The following is a 17,761-nucleotide window of genomic DNA, read 5'->3' as shown; positions in this document are numbered from 1 at the left end:
TGACAGAATATAATTGGATAGAGCTAAGGCACAAAAAGTTGCAATGACATTACTCAGTGTAGTCTATAGGCCACCATCTGGTGGGAAAGATGCAGAGAAGCAAATTTTAAAGGAAATTATAGAGAGGTGTAAGAATTATTAAGTAGTTATAATGGGGACTTCACTTATCTGAATATAGACTGGGATAGTAGTCATGTAAAGGGCAGGAAGGGGCAAGAGTTCCTAGAGTGTGTTCAAGAGAATTTTCGAAAGCAGTATGTTTCCTGTCTAATGAGAAAGGGTGCATTGCTAGACCTGGTCCTTGGGAATGAGTTGGGCCAAGTAGCTCAAGTGTCAATAGTAGAACATTTAAGGGACAGTGATCATTGTTCATAAGATTTAAGTTGGCTATGGAAAAGATCAAGGAACAATCCAGGGTAAGAATAATTAACGGGGAAAAGCCAACGTCAAATGGGGTAAGAAAGGGTGTGACCCAGATAAATTGAAATCAAAAGTTGGCAGGCTAAACTACAACTGAACAATGGGCTACTTTTAAAGGGATAGTTTGTGCATATTCCTGGTATATTGCCACAAAGGGGAAAAGTAGGGCAAACAAATCTAGAGTTTCCTGGATGACAGAAGAGATAGCAATTAAGACGAAGAAAAAAAAGTGTGCTATGACAGATGCCAGGTGGATAATATAACCGAGAACCTGGCTGAGTATAGAAGGTTCAGAGGAGAATTGAAAATGTAAATAAAAGGAGGAATGGGGCTGATTAGGGACCAATAAGGAGATTCATGCATGGAGGTAGGGGGCATGATTGAGGAGGTGTTCAGACACTTAAGATGATAAGGCACCAGGACTGAATGAGATGCATCCAAGGATACAAAGGGAAGCAAGAGAAGAAATTGTGGAGGCACTGGCCATAATTTTCCAACATTTCTTAGACTCAGGGGTGGTGCCAGAGGACTAGAGAATTGCAAATGTTACACTCTTGTACAAAAAAAGAGTGTAAAGATAAGCTCAGCAACCACAGGCCAGTCAGTTTAACCTCAGTGGTGGGGAATATTCGAGAAACAATAATTTGGGACAAAATTAATAAACACTTAGGCAAATGTGGGGTTATTAAGGAAAGCCAACATGAATTTGTTATGAGCAAACCATGTGCTTATGACAGATGTAAGGAGGATAATATAACTGAGAACCAGGCTGAGTATAGAATTAACTTGCATTAGCTTTTTGATGTGGTAACAGAGAGGGTTGATGAGGGTGATACTGTTGATGCTGTGTACATGGGTTTCTAAAAGATATCTGATAAAGTGCCACACATTAGATTTATGAGCAAAGTTGCAGCTCATGCAATAAAAGAGACTGTAGCAATATCGATATGAAATTGGCAGAATGACAGAAAACAGAATCATGGCTAATGGTCGTTTTTCAGAATGGAAAAAAAAAATTATAGTGGAGTTCCTCAGGGATCAGTTAGGAACCCTGCTATTCCCATTATAGATGAATGACCTAGACCTTGTTGTACAGGGCACAATTTCAAAACTTGAGGACAATACAAAATTTGGAAGCATTGTGAGCTGTGAGGAGGATAATGGGGAACTTCAAAAGGATATAGACAAGGTGGTGCAATAGGCAAACAAGTAGCAAATGAAGTTCGATGTGGAGATGCGTGAAGTGCTATATTTTGGTAGAAAAAATGCAGGGAGGCAATATAAAATAAGGAGTACAATTGTAAGAGGGCTGCAGGAGCAGAGGAACTGGATGCATATGTACATAAATCATTGAAGGTGGCAGGTCAGGTTAAGAGAGCAGTTAATAAAGTGTGCATCATCCTAGGCTTTATAAATAGGGGCATGAAATACAAAAGCAAGGAAGTTATGTTAAACCAGTATAAAATACTGGATCCGCCTCAGGTGGAGTATGCATCCAGTTCTGGGTGCCATGCTTTAGGAAGGATGTGAAGGCATTAGAGGGGGTGCATAAAAGATTTTCTTCTATCAGTTATTCGTCCATGGAATTTGGGCATCATGAGCGAGGCCAGCATTTATTGCCCATCACTAATTGTCCTTGAGAAGGCGGTGGTGAGCTGCCTGTTTGAACTGCTGTAGTCCATGTGTTTTCGGAACATCCACAGTGCTGTTAGGGAGGGAGTTCCAGTATTTAGACCCAGCAAACAGTGAAAGAATGGTGACATATTTCCAAGATGGTGTGTGACTTGGTGGGGAAACTTGTAGGTGGTGGTGTCCCCATACATCTGCTGCCCTTTTACTTATAGGTGGTAGAGGTCACGTGTATGGAAGGTGCTGTCAAAGGAACAGTGGTGAGCGTCTGCAGTGCACCTTGTAGATGGTACGCACTGGTGCCACTGTGCATCAGTGATGGAGGGGGTGAATGATATGGTGATGAATGGGGTGCCAATCAAGTGGGCTGCTTTGTCTTGGATGGTGTCGAACTTCTCGAGCATTGTTGAAGCTGCAATCATCCAGGCAAGTGGCAAGTATTCCATTCCATTTCCTGACTCGTGCCTTGTAGAAGTGGACAGACTTTGGGGAGTCAGGAGGTAAGTTACTCATCGCAGGATTCCTAACCTCTGACCTGCTCTGGTAGCCATAAGGCAGAATTTTCACCTCGGCGGGTGGGCCTGTGCCTGACCCGCTCAAGTGTGAAATGACACGAGATGACGGGCGAGTGTCCCGATATCAACGCACAGTCGCATGATATTTCAGTCGGTGGGCATGTGCAGGAATTGGCAGCACACCCGCCAATAATTAGAAGGCCTATTGAAACCTCATCCACGAGCAGGATGAGGTTTCCAGCATCAAATAAAAATAAAATTATTTTAAAAAAATGTAATTTATAACATGTCCCTACTCGTAACAAAGTCACATGAGAGGATATGTTTCATAACATTTTTAAAAGCTTTATTTCTAATTTTTAAAACCCTTTATCTCCCTGAGGCAGCTCTGGGCCTCAGAGAGATTTTCAAGCACTCACTCACGTGCATACATGGAGTTCCCCGCTCACCCTTCTCTGGCCCCCACCCCCTGCACAGGCAGTGCTCAGTGCTGCCGTATGTGCCTCATGCTAGGTGAGCCTTAATTAGAACCACCAGTGTGAAATCACGGTCCGGCCCTGATCGTGGGTGGCGGTAGGCTTCCTGACTGCCCCGCCACGCCTGCCCAACAAGGGTAAAATTCTGCCCATAATATTTATCTGGCTGGCCCAGTTCAGTTTCTGATCAATGGTCAAACCCAGGATGTTGATAGTGGAGGATTCAGCGATGGTGATGCCATTGAATGACAAGGTGAGATATTTAGATTATCTCTTGTTGGGGATGGTCTTGCCTGGCAATTGTGTGGCACAAATGTATTTGCCACTCATCAGCCCAAGCCTGAATGTTGTCTAGGTCTTGCTTCATGTGAATACAGACTGCTTCAGAATCTGAAGAGTCACGAATGGTGCTGAACATTGTGCAATCATCAGCGAACATCCCCACTTTTGACCTTGATATGCAGAGAAGATCATTGATGGAGGAGCTGAAAATAGCGGGGCCTAGAACACTATCCTCAGGATCTCCTGCAGCAGTGTCCTGGGACTGAGAATGATTGACCTCCAACAATCATAATCATTTTCCTATGTGCTATGATGCCAACTATTCATGAGATTGGTTCTAGAGATGAGGAACTTCAGTTAAATAGATAGATTAGAGATGTTGGGATGGTATTCCTTGGAGAAGAGAAGATTGAGAGGAGATTTGATAGACATATTCAAAATCATGGGAGGTCTAGACAGAGTAGATGGAGAGAAATTGTTTCCATTGGTGCAATGTTTGAGATTTAAGGTGATTGGCAAAAGAAGCAATGGCAACATGAGGAAAATCTTTTTTATAGAGCAAGTGGTTAGGATCTGGAATGTGCTGCCTGATAGTGTGAAGGTGGCAAGCTCAATTGAAGCATTCTAGAAGGAATTGGATTATTATCTGAAAAGGAAGAATGTGCAAGACTACAGGGAGAAGGTGGGAGAGTGGTTCTAGGTGAATTGTTCCTTCAGAGAGCCAACACAGACACAGCAGTCTGAATGGCCTTCTTCTGTGCTGTGACCGTTCTATAATTCTATGATTCTATTCTAAAAGATCAATCAGTTTAGCATACTACTGAAATACTCATAGTTTTATTTATGATTCCAGGAACTCATACAATCTGATTTAACTAACTCTGTGTAATGGAGTTGGTAGTCTCTTCTGCGTTTGGAATAGTGTTAGCCTACTGGGACTCAAAAATGATAATCCTTTCTCTATGGATATGATATCTGATACCTCCTGTGAGCTCTGTTCCTGCCTGATCCATCTTACATGCTGGTAATTCTATTTGGTCTGCTTGATTCAAATCTCACATCCTTTAGTCCAAGAGGAACTTCTTGCACATGTGAATGATTCACTAAATATCTGTATTTGGTTTGCATAGCCATAAATCTCTTGTAATTTCTCTCTCTCTCCCTCCTTCTGTCACTCATTACTTCCCCTACCCTCTTTAAAACTAAGAGTTAGCTTTCCCAGAGCTGAATTTTTCCTTTCCAGTGTGCTGACAGTGGGAGGGGGGTGGGGGGAGGGGGGCAGTAGTGCATGAGGAATCCAGAGGATTCAGAAGTGCATTGGTCATTGACATTTTAATGTTGCCACTGCATTTGCATCTCACTTCCAGATTTTCCAACCAATTGGCACAGTAGTCATGATGCCAACTGCCTCTGTCTTTTTCATATCAACTATTTAAAGGAATTGTGCTAGGATAAAACTTAAAGGATTGTACAGGTGTTTAAACAAAGCAAGGACCTACAGCAAATCATTGCGATGCAGCACCTTGCTTCACAGTGGAATCTCTAGAAGTGATGTTCTGGGCTGTAAGGCTCCACAGAAAGATTCTGTTCCCTGCCAACAGGAGGAAGAGGTTTGTCACACTGAACAAGAAGGTATAGTTTGGAATTACTGAGGATTGCAGGAGGTGTTTCCAATTCCAATCTTTTTTTGCTTTCATGTCTATCTCTGACTCTTCCCATCTTTTCCTTGGGTTACTGTCTCCATTTCTGGAGATAGACTAACCAATATTCACTAAAAGCCCAATAACTCCCACAGCTACCTTGACTATACTTCCTCATATGTGGCTTCCTTTAAGGACTCTATTCTATTCTCCCAGTTTCTCCATCTCCAACAAATCTGTTCCAGCAAATGCTAGTTGCTGATATGTCTTCTTTCCCCAACTGAAGACTCCCCTCACCAACTCCCCCAAAACTCCTGGTTGACAGGGACCTCGAATGTGTCCACTCTATTTCATGCACTTATGCCATCACCTCTTCCCCTCATGTTTTGACTGGGCACTTTATAGTCTTCTGAATTTAACATTAAGTTCAACAATTTTGGATTGTAACCTCTGTCCCCATTTTGTTTATTTTTCTTTGGCAGTTTGATTTTTGCTTTCATTTCTCCTTGTTTTTCACACTGTATTCAGGATCCTGCCATTAGCATCTCCTCTAGACACATCTTTTGTTTCTTTACTTGTCTCATTCTACTATCTTTAACCTTGCATCAGGAAATCTTTTATCATTTAAATCTTTCCTGATTTCCACCCTATCAGATACTTGCCCTTTTGTTGTTTTTCTTACCTGCCTCCATTTCACTTGCTCAATTAATATTGCATTTCTACCTTTCCTGGTTCTGGTCAAGGACCCGAGACTGAAATCTTGGACAGATTTTATGCCTTCTTTGGGGGTGAGCTGTATGGTGGGGGGTTGATAGGGGGACCTGTAAAATCAGCTGGGAAGATGTGGAGTGGAGAGCCCAGTGCCTTCTGCAATACCTCCCAAACCCCTCCTCTCCCGCACCCCCCCCACGCCAATTAAGTGACAGGTGGGGGGGGGGGCGGAGATGGGCACTCCATATGGCGAGACCGCCAGCTATATCCTGGGGCCCTGCGCTGGGCTTGAAGGGGGGCCCAGATGATTTGCTGGAAGACACCCCCATCCTCCACACCAACCATCTCCCCCTCATCTCCTTCCTCTAAATGGGGCTTCCTGACTGGTCCTGATGATTCCGTCCAAGTCACCTCTTTTCTGGGCCTCAGTCAATGGAACCTGCTCTGGAACTTGCTGCAGTCCCAGAAGGGCCGCCTCACTCTATGACACTGCTGGGACTGAAGGGCTACTGGCCATCTGATTGGTCAGTAGCTCTTGGAGGCAGGTTCTTCATCTTCAAAGGGACCGGAACCCCAACGGCAGGCTGCAGACTGCCTGTTGGCCATTTATTTCTGTCAGGGCTCCTGGAAATGGTCGTAATGGAGTTGCCTCCAACTTTTCAGCTGGTGGCCAGGGCCATGGCTATTAAATTAAGAAAATTAGATAAAATGAGAAAATTAACAGTGAGAAAATTTCTAATGTAAACAAAAATAATAGGAGTTTATCTATATTATCAAGTTCACCTTGTCATTAGGGCTAGAACAAATATGGTCAACATAGCACATTTCCAAGATGTGAGTGTCTCACATTTTGATGAGCTGAAAGTCAGAGTGATTATTCATGGTTCATCATTTAGTGTGGAATATGATTTGTACGCTGATCTACATGTTGGGGGATTTATCTCAGGAGGCTCTTTTTACCTACTCAGAATAGGGTTTAAATAGTTTTAAATTTGTGGCTATTCTCTGCTTCAGCCTAAATCAGTTCCTTAGATTTGAATTTTCATTTTTTGTTCGTTATTGTACTACAGTGTTATTAGCTTAGCTGTTCCTGTGAAAGGTTGTGCTTTGAATGTGAAACATGTCTGAGGCAGACATTCTCCCTTTTCATGTTTAACATAGCAGATGTATCCCTTGGTTTGTACCTTGAGGGGTCTTTTAGCTTTGCCAACATAATGTGCCACTTTGAAAAGGGCTGATGTAAATACTGCTTTGTTCTCCTGTGGAGCGGGTCCTTTGAGTAGCTAAGAACATTCTGAAATCTGAAGCCACAGGAAAAACAACAAATTCCAGTGTTATGCTTGTTAAGATGTTTGCTTAGTCTGTTGGGGATTCACTGAATCTATGGCTGGACTGAATGTGCAATGTGCATTGTTCCTTTGAATGTTCAGAAAGGGCTCAGTTCCAGTGCCTTTATACTACCTTGCTAAGTATCATAAATTAGTCTCATGCTAGTTCTTATATGCTGTGATCTCTCTTTGGTTGCTATTGTCCTGCTGCCTGTTTTGTTTCAGGAGACTGGCACCCATGAGGCAGCTCCCTGCAATTGGATGACAAAATCTGGCTTCCTTGGGCAGAATTCTCCCAACAGGGACTAAGTCCCATGGTGGGGGCAGGGATCAGGAGTGTTTCCCACTGCGGAGGCCAATGGGAATTCCTATGGTATCGCGCAAAACTGGCCTCCTTAATTAAGCAGCCAGGGGTTTCCCGATGAATTGCGCGGCGGGAAGGGCTGGATGGCACAGGCCCACCGTCATGTCTGGGCATCATATTTAAAAGGCGCCGGACATCAATTTACTGACAAGGCCCAAAGAGCTGGCAGGAACAAGACAGGGACCTCTTGCTCCTAAGTTCAGTTACTCATCCCTGGGCGTCCTCCTTGACTAGGTGGAGGCCAGGAAGGACATCTTGTATCCAGATGGGAGGAGGAGGCCGAGCAGGGGGGCCAACCCTCCATGGGTGCAGGATGCTTCTGCTGTCAGTGCCAGGGCATTCAGTGTAAATCAGCCACCCAATGCTGGAAGAGAATGAACAACCTCAACCATTCGGCCAGGGTATGTAAGCATCAGCTGCTCACAGTTACCATAACAAATGAATGTCAGGGACCATGGGCCTCAATGGAAATGTCAAGGAGATGCCTCATACCCCGGTGCAGCCAATCCACTCTATAGGTGGATTGACCACTGGTGCCTCCTTCAACCTTCCACACGAAGAGAGCTCACAAGTTGCCTGGAAGAGGGAGGTGGGGCAGGAGGTGGGAAGGGTCTTAGGCAAAGAGGGCACCAGCAAGATCACATGCCTCTCTGAGCCCTTATTCTTATGTGTATGGGCTCACTGCTCTGGAGGGTGCTAGCCCAGAAGCCTCCTGGGCAACATGCACGTGCATTAATGAAATGCCACACAATCCAGTCGGTTATCTGTAAGACTGGAAGTTTGGAAAGAAGCATTCTAATTCAATGTAAAAATGGATGCTAAATTCCTCAGCCACATCTTCTCTCTTCTCTTTGAGCAGGATGAGTTAAGCCATAACTAGCGAGAGAGGGAGAAGACGGAGGGGGCTAGGCCACACTTCAAGTAAGTGACTGAGTTCAAGGAGAGGGCTGCCCAGGTGGCAAGGCTGGAGCATGACCAGGCCATTGGAAAAGGGGAGATTGGAGGTGGGCCTCCATCCCTTAAGGATATATGAAGATAATGGAAATCTCAGGTCCAAGGGTGTTGCAGGCAGCTGATGTGTCACTTGCTTTCTCATCTGCCACCAGGAAGTGGGCAAGGCCAAGAAGACGACCTTTCCCTCTTCAGCGCAAGCCCAAGCCTGGAGAGGACTGAGGAGATAACTCAGGGGACATGTGTTACTGTAGCAGCATCATAGCTGACACTTGCACCCTCCACCAGCCCAGAGACACATATCTCGGTGTGTATTAGTTCTAGAGTAGGAAGGGTCTCACAACCTGGTGGTCACCATATGGACACATGTCGGCAGCAGGAGGAGGCAGGACCAGCCAAGCTCACCAGTATTCGGAGTGCTGGGGAAGAGGCACCTGTGAGGTCCGAGTCCGTTGACCGGCCTCTGGAAGTGGCCTTCCAACGGACAGTGGACAGTGAGCACGAGGCAGGGGGACATCAGGCAGAAGCGTTGGAGGACCTCAGTAGGGTGGCACATGAGTTGGAGGAGTCTATCCGCCTGCTGAGGAGGATGGTGAATACCATGGAGATTCTGGTCCATCAGATTCTGCTGGAGCTGCACATAGATCTGCACTCCAGCACGGTAGCCATGGGTGAGCTTCTGCAGTTAGTACACGAGAGGGGGACAGGGCACCACGACCTCCCTCCAGATGCTCCTTCCATTCAAGGAGTCAGGCAGGATCTTCAGGCACCCAAAGGGAGGATGGGCAGCTGCTGGACACCTCTGCGACATCCACTGAGGTATTTCAGATATTGTCCAGCCCTTCTGAATCCCCTTTGCCTGTGACCCCTTCAACCTCATCCTCTGTCACCACAGAGGGAGCAGCTGACCCACAGCAGGACAGCCAAAGTAAGTGGGGGCCCTCCAGGCCTCAGCTCTCCAGAGGACAACCACTGAGCTCATCCATGGCAACAGGGCGAAATGGTCAGCAGGCTGCCTCCACCCCTACTGCAGATGTTGGGGGAGCGCTTAGAAGAAGTGGCAGGGAAAGGAAAGTTAGCAAATATTAAATCGCAAGTGGTTGCACTGGTAGCAAATTGAATGTCACAATCAGAAACCTTGGCAAATATAATCACTTTCGCTTTAATGGTGCCTACTGTCTTGTTTTAGCTGTAATGCTTAATGTAGTGTTACCTCCTCACCCTTCCTTCCTACAGATACCCCATCCCCTGGAATGAGGCATCTATAGGGAGCCAACAATATGTACAGGGTCCTTGTGAGCCATGTGCAAGCACTCTCCCACACATACTGAGCTTTTATCCTTCAAACTGTTAAGTGTCCCTGGACCCTAGCATTGGAAACACTACATGCTCGGGTTCCCTTTCAGTTGTCCAGTTGAGATGACCTGATCTCCACCCACCCGATGACCCAAACCCTGTGCAGCATCTCGAGATCTCCATCACACGGCTCCGCCTAGTTGCCTGTAGCCTTGCAATGGTGATAGTCACATTTTCCTGCACTCCAAAACTTTCTCCCCTCCTCCAGCTACCTACACCCTATCCCCCATAAGCACTGACCACCCCGCCCGGTATTACTTTCGATCTCCCACCGTTATCTTTCAATCCTCTCCCAACACCTTTGGCAATGCCCAGACAAATGTCAAAGCCCTCTTCCTCCCCGAGAATCCCACCCACCGTTAGCATTGACTTGCCCATCCTCACGTCCACTCCTCCGGGGTCCGTGTGCATCTCCATTTCCCCACTAACTACCCTCAGCGTCCCTTCACCGTCATCGCACACTCATCCTCTCACCCTACCAGCTCCCTTTGTCCCCTGTAACCCTCACCCTTCCCTCCTACCATAATGACTCTCAGTTTTCACCCCAGGAGTCCAGCATCATGTCCACTGACTCCTCCGTATGAACCCCTACCACACCTCAATAACCACCCCCGCCTTGGTCCTTCAGAACTCAAGACACCCCCATGCATCTTAATAGCTGCTGAAGATGCCCTCTCCCCACCCCAGCTGCAACCAAAAACCCACCAAGGGCCTCCCCACTCTCTTGCTCCATTCCACCTGATGCCTTGAAAGATCCTTCTGATACCTTCTTTCCCCAGTACCCCTGCCTGTCCATACAACCCCTAGGCCTGAATCCCCCACACCATCTCTTCATTCCCCTTCCACCCTTCTTTCAATGCTTTCTCCCTTACAGACCCTCACTGCCCAACAGTACCTCCTGCTGCTTTCCACCTGCAGCTGGATGAATCAATCTTTTGGCAAAGTCCCTGGGCAAAGGTCTGGATCTTTGGCGAAGTTTCTGGGCCGAGAACTCCCACCTCTTGGATACTGCTTTGTGGAGAAGATCCACAGTGGTTGAAGCTCCACCCACCCAGTACTGCATGTAGTGCTCCAGGGTCTGGATGCTGGAGGCCTCCGCCTTCTCTTCTGATCTCCGCGAGCTGCTCAAGGCCTACTTAAGGTAAGTGCTGAGATTTATGCACCGTGTTGGTCCAGACTTATCATTTTCCCGCTGGCATGGCATTTGATCAGGCGTGGGAGGGGTGATTTGGCTGGGCCTTCATCTGCATCCCATTAGCGGGATTCAAGTCGGTTTCATGCCAGCCTCTGGTAGGAATTATGACCCAACATGGTGGGCAGTAGTGGAAGATCTCACTGTCATCCCAAGTCAGCGTGGAACTGTTTTTGGACCTCCCACTGAATTCTACCCCTCCCCCTGCCTGCCATTGAACCCGCCAATGGGGTCATGGGAGAATTCCACTCCTTGTCCCAGCAACAGGAATATAAGCTGGTGAAAACGTTGGTCCAATTTTCTAGCCGCCAGATAACAGAGCCTGGTTTAGTGATGTGAACACAGGCAGCCAACTCAAGGATTCTGGTCTTCCAGAATTTGATCTAAATGAGTTTAAGTACAAAGGCAACTTTGCAGAGTTCTTATTGGTTTGTCACAAATGGAAAGTGTTTGGACTATGGTTCCTGAAGTGTGCCATCACTAGAGTTTTCCTCACATCATTTCTTGGTGTGTTGCAGACTAATTGACAGAGATTAATTGCTATTGTTAGTCAACAATTCATTGTATCATAGGAAGCAGCTAAACGAGCCTTGGTGTTTTATCAGTTAATGATTCCTATGTTCCTCATTTGCTGCCTCCCTTCCTGTTTGTCTTCTACTCCAGGCCTGTTTCTACAGCCTACCTTGTCATTGTGCCACTTTGCAATCTTCATTCTTTTCCATATAGTTCTTTCGCTGTGCATCATGCTAATCCTTATGTGGCTGTGGTGCCACATTAGCTGCCAGTTCCCCTCTGTAATTGCCCCAGTGTGCTCATGCCAAAAACATTTATTTCAGGTTTTGAATACTTTTTACCTATTGCTCCCCATAGAGTTTGCAGGATCAGCTGACAATCCCTCTTGGGAGTCTTCATCAGGAAGCTTGCAGCTTTGAACTGTCAGGCATCATTCAGCTGTTTGCGGAAAATAGCAGGTGGTTTGTGGAGGTGGTGTGAGGAAGAGTGATTGGGTGATCAAGAGAAAGATTGCTAGCACCCAGAAAAGGCCGTGGTAGCAGTGTGAATCTAAGGATGGGGGTTGGTGGTGGAGGGTAGTGTTGCAAGAGCCTCGTGGCTGAAGTGGGAGGATAAGAGGACATCAGACTTTTCTTGTGGGGTCCAGAGAAAAACCCCTGCTGCTCCTGACCATCCAAAGTAAAATTTTTTACATACCTTAGACGGCCTTAGTAACTTCCAACAAGAGCAATTTACAGAATTTATAGCATATTTAACCTAATAAAACATCTTAGAGTATTATAAATCAAAATTAGACACTGATCCACATAAAACCATATTAGCGCAGATGGTCAGAAGCTTGCTCAAAGAGGTAGGTTTAAGGATTGTCTTAGGAAGGTAGAAAGTCAGAGAGGTTTAAGGCCTAGGCATTTGAAGGCACCATTGATGGAGCAATTAAAATCAGGCACACACAAGAAGTCAGAATTAGATGAATGCAGATATCTCAGAAGTTTAGGGGTGATGGAGAAAGCTACAGAGAGAAAGAGGTTGTGGAGCAATATGAAAGCCAGGATAGGAATTTTTAAATCAAGACTTTGCTTGATCAGAAACTAATAAAGGTCAACAAGTAGAGGGGTTTTAGGTGAACAGGACTTGGTGTGAGTAAGGGCATGGGCAGCATAGCTTTGGATGACCTCAAGTTTAGGGAGAGTAGAATGAGGAGGGAGGCCAAGGGTGCATTTGTCAAGACTAGAGGTAACAAAGGCATGAAAAAGCGTTTTAGCAGCAAATGAGCTGAGGCAAGGGCAAATTTAAGGAATGTTATAGATGTGTAAATAGGCAGGCTTAGGTAGGGTGCAGGAATGTGATCAGAAGCTCAGCTTGGAGTTGAAAATGGCACCAAGGTTGTAAACAGTTTTGTTTAGCTTTAGACTATTGCCCAGGAGAGGAATGTAGTCAGTAGCTAGGGAGTGGAGTTCTTAGCAGGCTCCAAAGACAATGGCTTCAGTTCTTCTCAATGTTTAATTGGCGAAAATTTCTGCTCATCCAATACTGCAGATTGGATAAGTGATCTGATAATGTACTAACAGTGAAAGAGTCTAGAGAATTGGTGAGAAAGAATTGTCAAGCTCCTGGCTCACCTCCCACATTCTACCCTCTGTAAGCTTGATTGGCAGCTTTATGAGAAGGTAAGCAGGGCAATCTATTTCCAAGGAAATGTCGAACATCTATCTTTTTCAGTTCCCAACACGGGAAGTCTACTAACAGAATGGGCCTGATTCTACCAAAATGCTCACCCCTACAATGAAGCCAGCAAGGGCAGGAGTGCTATGTGCAAGCTCGCTAAACACAACATTATACTGTGCTGGCAAAAATTACCGGAAATGGGAATGGGGGCAGGGATCCTAGAATCAGGTCCTGCCTGCCATTTTTAAGGGCCTCCTGGCTTGAGCCAACTCCATGAAAATCGGTGCCATTAACGTTAATGAACAGGAGCACTCGCCAGTGTGTACTGGGTGACCAATCCACCAATGCCCAAATTGTGCCCCTGTCAAAGTTGAATTTTAATCAGTTAGCCTGGCATGAAAATTATTAAGTCAAATGATAAATTACTTCAGTATTTTCTGTATATTAAAGGAAAGTTCACACCACACAATTAATTGTTTACACAGGAGAAGTCAAATAGCTATATGGTATAATTTTACCTTGGCATTCTCAGTTGATTAATAAAATTGACCCATTGGTTAAAATAAAATAATAATTAACTTGTGCACAAATTTACATTCTCCATGGAGATGACGATTGGGAGGTGATTATAACAGGTGAAAGATCTATAATGTTAGCTTTATGCCTGAAAGGCAAGTTGAAAATTGACCCCTAGTGGTTCACATTTTTGTACACAGAACTTCACAGAATTATCTCAGATAGCAGCATATTCTTTCGGCTAAGAATTTTAGTAATATTATGTACTCTGCTATGTATGAGAGAGAGAGAACCTGAACTTCTTTATCCTCTCCCCATCAATCTGTGAGCAGAGGTGTTTTTGAATTATTTTTAAAGTAGGCTGTGGTGCGTTTCCCCAAACCCTCACTTTGTGCGATCCAATTTAGTAATCTCTCGCAGCAAACTCGCATTATGATTAACTCAGAAGGTTAGTTTATTCACATTCAAATCCCATGGTGGGAGTGCGGGGTTTGAATGGTGTGCAACCTCACTCACTCACACACACACACACACAAACACACACACTCATGCACACAAACTCATTCACACATACAGTAAGGGCAGGTGTGGTGGAGGATAGAAAAGGCATAGATTTACAACTATTGGCAACAACAATAAAAGAACCACAGAAACGAATTTGATTCCCAGAGTCCGAGAAGTCAAAGTCCAGAGGATGTTTCTTTCATGGTGAAGTTCAAACCAGATGAGTTTGGTTGGAGGCAACAACACGTCCTTTAAACAAATGACGATGTGGCACAATAGAGTTTCTGTGCTTAGAGTACTTGACAGGCAATGCTCAGAGACTTTTAAAATCAAACAGGCTTTGAGGAGTTGAGAGATGGTGGCCTTTGCTTGCTTAGCTGGGAGTTGCTGGAGTTCTTTCCTGTTGATGTTAGAGCAGCATTCTGAGGGTTTCTCATTTCTTAAAGGAATATAGAGATTTCAGAATGGTTATCTGAGTCATGTTCTTTCTGCACAAGGATGTCAAAAGAGATGTTTATCTATTGTCTTGGACTGGCTTTGGATTCAGGACTGATAATGTCCCAGCCATTAACTTTTGAAAGAGTTACCATCCATATTGAAGTTCTTGTGTTAGGAAACCATTATTTGAGCAGACCCTCTGTCTCTGCTATAGGGGTAAGCTTATCAAGATGCAAATGAAATCCATTGTCCCCTCAATTGTACCCTTTTGAAATTGAGATGGCCAGTCCTAGGCGTGAGATGGATCTGTTAAGAACTCTGTAGCAATAATGCATTTCGATCTACGAGTCCCCTGTTTTCATGATTATAATGGCCTTACAATTGGGTATGAGATTCCATGATGATAAGAGGAGGAATCTTTTCTTCTTGTAACTCCTGTTGGTAGCTTCTAGAACCAAGGGCCAATCCTGTGATCATGTGAATTGTAGCAGCCATCTTCTTGGTTCAGTCCATTTTAAAAATAGCAAAAAACAATAAAGCTTTGATATATACAGTTTTGGATTTCTTTTCCTGTCTTATTGACATAACAGTCCTTTCGCCCGCCAGAGGAAAAAATGAATTCTTTTTCATTTTCTTTTCATGTGGTCTTGTGAAAGAAAACAATGAAATAGCGAGCTATACATTCATTCTCTCCTTCACACTGGTAAGTCAAATATGCAGCTAGCAGGGCAATGTCAGTTCCCTGCTGCATTTCTGAGGTTTAAACTTGCGATAAGGCATCAGCAATGACATTGTCCTTTCATGCGAGGGGGGTAATGTTAAGGTGACTGGGTTAAATTCAAAACCTGTCTTTATTGGGGAAAGATCATTAGGATATTAGAGTTATGACTTTTTTTTTCTTTTGGGGTCAGGCATAAGCGAAAATATTGCTTTCAGAACTCAATCCCTCTTCAAATCCCAATTTTGCACTGTCTAAAAGGGTCTTGGGTCTTTTACATGGCGGTTAGCACCCAGGTTGTTAATACCAGTTAAGTTCTTGGCTCCCCGCAGAGGTATCCTGTGCTTTTCACAAAGAAAATGTAAATTATTTTGACTGTAGGGCTGGGCTGCTCTTATCAAGCTTAACTCTTCCTTGTCCACCTTTGTAACACGTGAATTATCTGCTCGAACTCAGGCACTGTTTCCAATCTGACTGCAAGGTGATTGGTGGGCTGCAAGTTGATTTTTGCCTCCTGTAGGGATTCCAGTTTAGTGTCCGCCTTGGGCAGAAGCACAAGTGGGTGGGTGGAGGGGCAGGAGGCAGTTAATACTGCAAGTCTTTATTATTTGGTACTGCAATATGTAGTTAATCTCCTCACCAGGCTGGGCCAGCTTTTCTGGACCCAGATGATGGGAGATTGCCTTATTGGGGGAGGGACTGTCCCACATCCACATCATGTCTCTTGACTCTACAGATGTTTTTGAATGCAGTGAGCAGCCCTGTCAGGTCTCCTCACTGTTCTGCAGTTAGGTGGATGAATATGGTGTCCAAATTCACTGGATTTTCTGTCTTTGTTAGTCTTATTTAGAGAGTTCAGTGTGGACCTTGCCATTGGTCTCTTGAGATAACAACTGATGCAGTTGCTCCAAAATAGGTCAGCTACATGTGCTGATAATAACAGAACTAAATAGAACCAGTCCTCAGATACATTTGAGATAAAATTGCTCTGAAGAGGTTAAAAGGTTCATCTGAAAATCTGTCATCCAACTACCATGTTAACCCATTTATGATGATATAGTAGATAAAAGAAGCTGTATGATTTCACTCCACTAGTGTTTTAGTTTGTGTTTTATTTGTGAAGTGCAGAAATATAGAGTATAAAGTGGTACTGAGTGTTCTGTGAACAGCAAACATTACTAAATTCGGTGCACAAAAAATTAAATGATACAACTTTATATTTTCACAGAAAGTAAGAGAAAAGAAGATCCCCGATAATGTGTCTGACGATGCCACTTGCCAGGATGCCACAAATGACAACGGCATACATTCACAGGAAATTCTGCAGACTATCGTTACTGTCTGATGAAACATTCTAAACAGGCTTTCTCAGTAATCATGCTTGTAATCTTCCTTAGCTGGTAGTTTACCTCATTGCTAAACCTAAATTGAGGAATATACTAAAAACCACTGAAATTATTTTTTGAATTTGAAATATTTCAAAGTGATAATTAAAAATAACTTGAATTCATGACAGAATAATCTGGTTGACTCACGGTACCCACATTTTGCCCAATTCAGACCACTTCATATTTAATATATTGGAGTCTTGTTACATGTGTACCACCTCCATATCACACCACCACTGTGTACAATAGTTAGCTGTTCATGTCTATTGCTGGAACCAGAGTAAGACAGTTTTATTTCTTGAGTTGGTTTAGTTCTGATTTAATCGCAGTCTTGTGGTGGCTCTTTATTTGCATCATACTTTCTGACAGCCTTATGTAACTGTTAGACATCTGGCAAATTGAGGTGGGGCGGGTGGATATATGCCTTCCACTTGTTACCTTATTATTTTTGCAGGGCTAAGAGGACGAGGCAGGGGCTGGGTGCAGTGGGCTGCATGACCTCCTTCTGTGCTGTAACCATTCTATTTTCCTGCCAGCTAAGTTTATGGCCAATTTTAATTCAGAAAGGAAATTGGGGATGGGGAGAGAAGCAATGCAGGTGGCAAACTGCTGAGTCCGTGAGACATGAGGGCTTGAAATTTTAACTCCCAGGGCTTGTTTACGTGTCCCAACTCTGACGTTCCTACCCAAAGCTGGTGGAAATGATGACACTGCTGGCAGATAGGAGCCAATATTCATCGGGTATTCAGGGGAACTGAGCAACAAAAGAGCAACTGTGACTGAGAACAGGGGATGCAGGCCAAAGATCTGACTGTAAATTGTGCCAGGCTTTAATGATAATGTGCAGCATGTTTCATGTGTAGCATATGAGAATTCATGCATATTTGGCTCAATGAATAGGAAAAAGTGTGGAATGAGATAAGGACTTTCAACTCACAATCCTGTTTGTGTTTCCAATATTACAAAATCTGTCCTTTCTTGGATTTTACTCCACTTTATGGCCTGAATTTTCTGGCTGGCTGTGGGGGAGGGGGGTGGAAGGGGCGGGGGGGGGTGGGGGGGCGGATGGCGGAGCTGGAGTGGACCCATTTGCTGCCTGCGATTGAGTCCACGGTGCCATTTTACGCGGGTGGGCCAATTAAGATCGGCCAACGT

The 17,761-nt window shown here is 44.6% G+C and overlaps 1 protein-coding gene across 1 annotated transcript in view; it reads left to right on the top strand.

The window, feature by feature from the left end:
• The window catches only part of LOC121290869, a 77,741-nt gene extending 61,013 nt beyond the window's left edge, over positions 1 to 16,728 (top strand). The window contains exon 6 of the mRNA XM_041211891.1: positions 16,447 to 16,728. Within this exon, the coding sequence (XP_041067825.1) occupies position 16,447 (1 nt within the window). The 3' untranslated portion in view covers positions 16,448 to 16,728. The remainder of the gene's footprint in view (positions 1 to 16,446) is intronic.
• The last annotated feature ends 1,033 nt before the right edge of the window (positions 16,729 to 17,761 follow it).

This window comes from Carcharodon carcharias, chromosome 18, assembly GCF_017639515.1.
Source record: "Carcharodon carcharias isolate sCarCar2 chromosome 18, sCarCar2.pri, whole genome shotgun sequence".
NCBI lineage: Eukaryota > Metazoa > Chordata > Chondrichthyes > Lamniformes > Lamnidae > Carcharodon > Carcharodon carcharias.
Note: the sequence above shows the minus strand (reverse complement) of the source record. Positions and strands in the feature narration are given on the sequence as shown.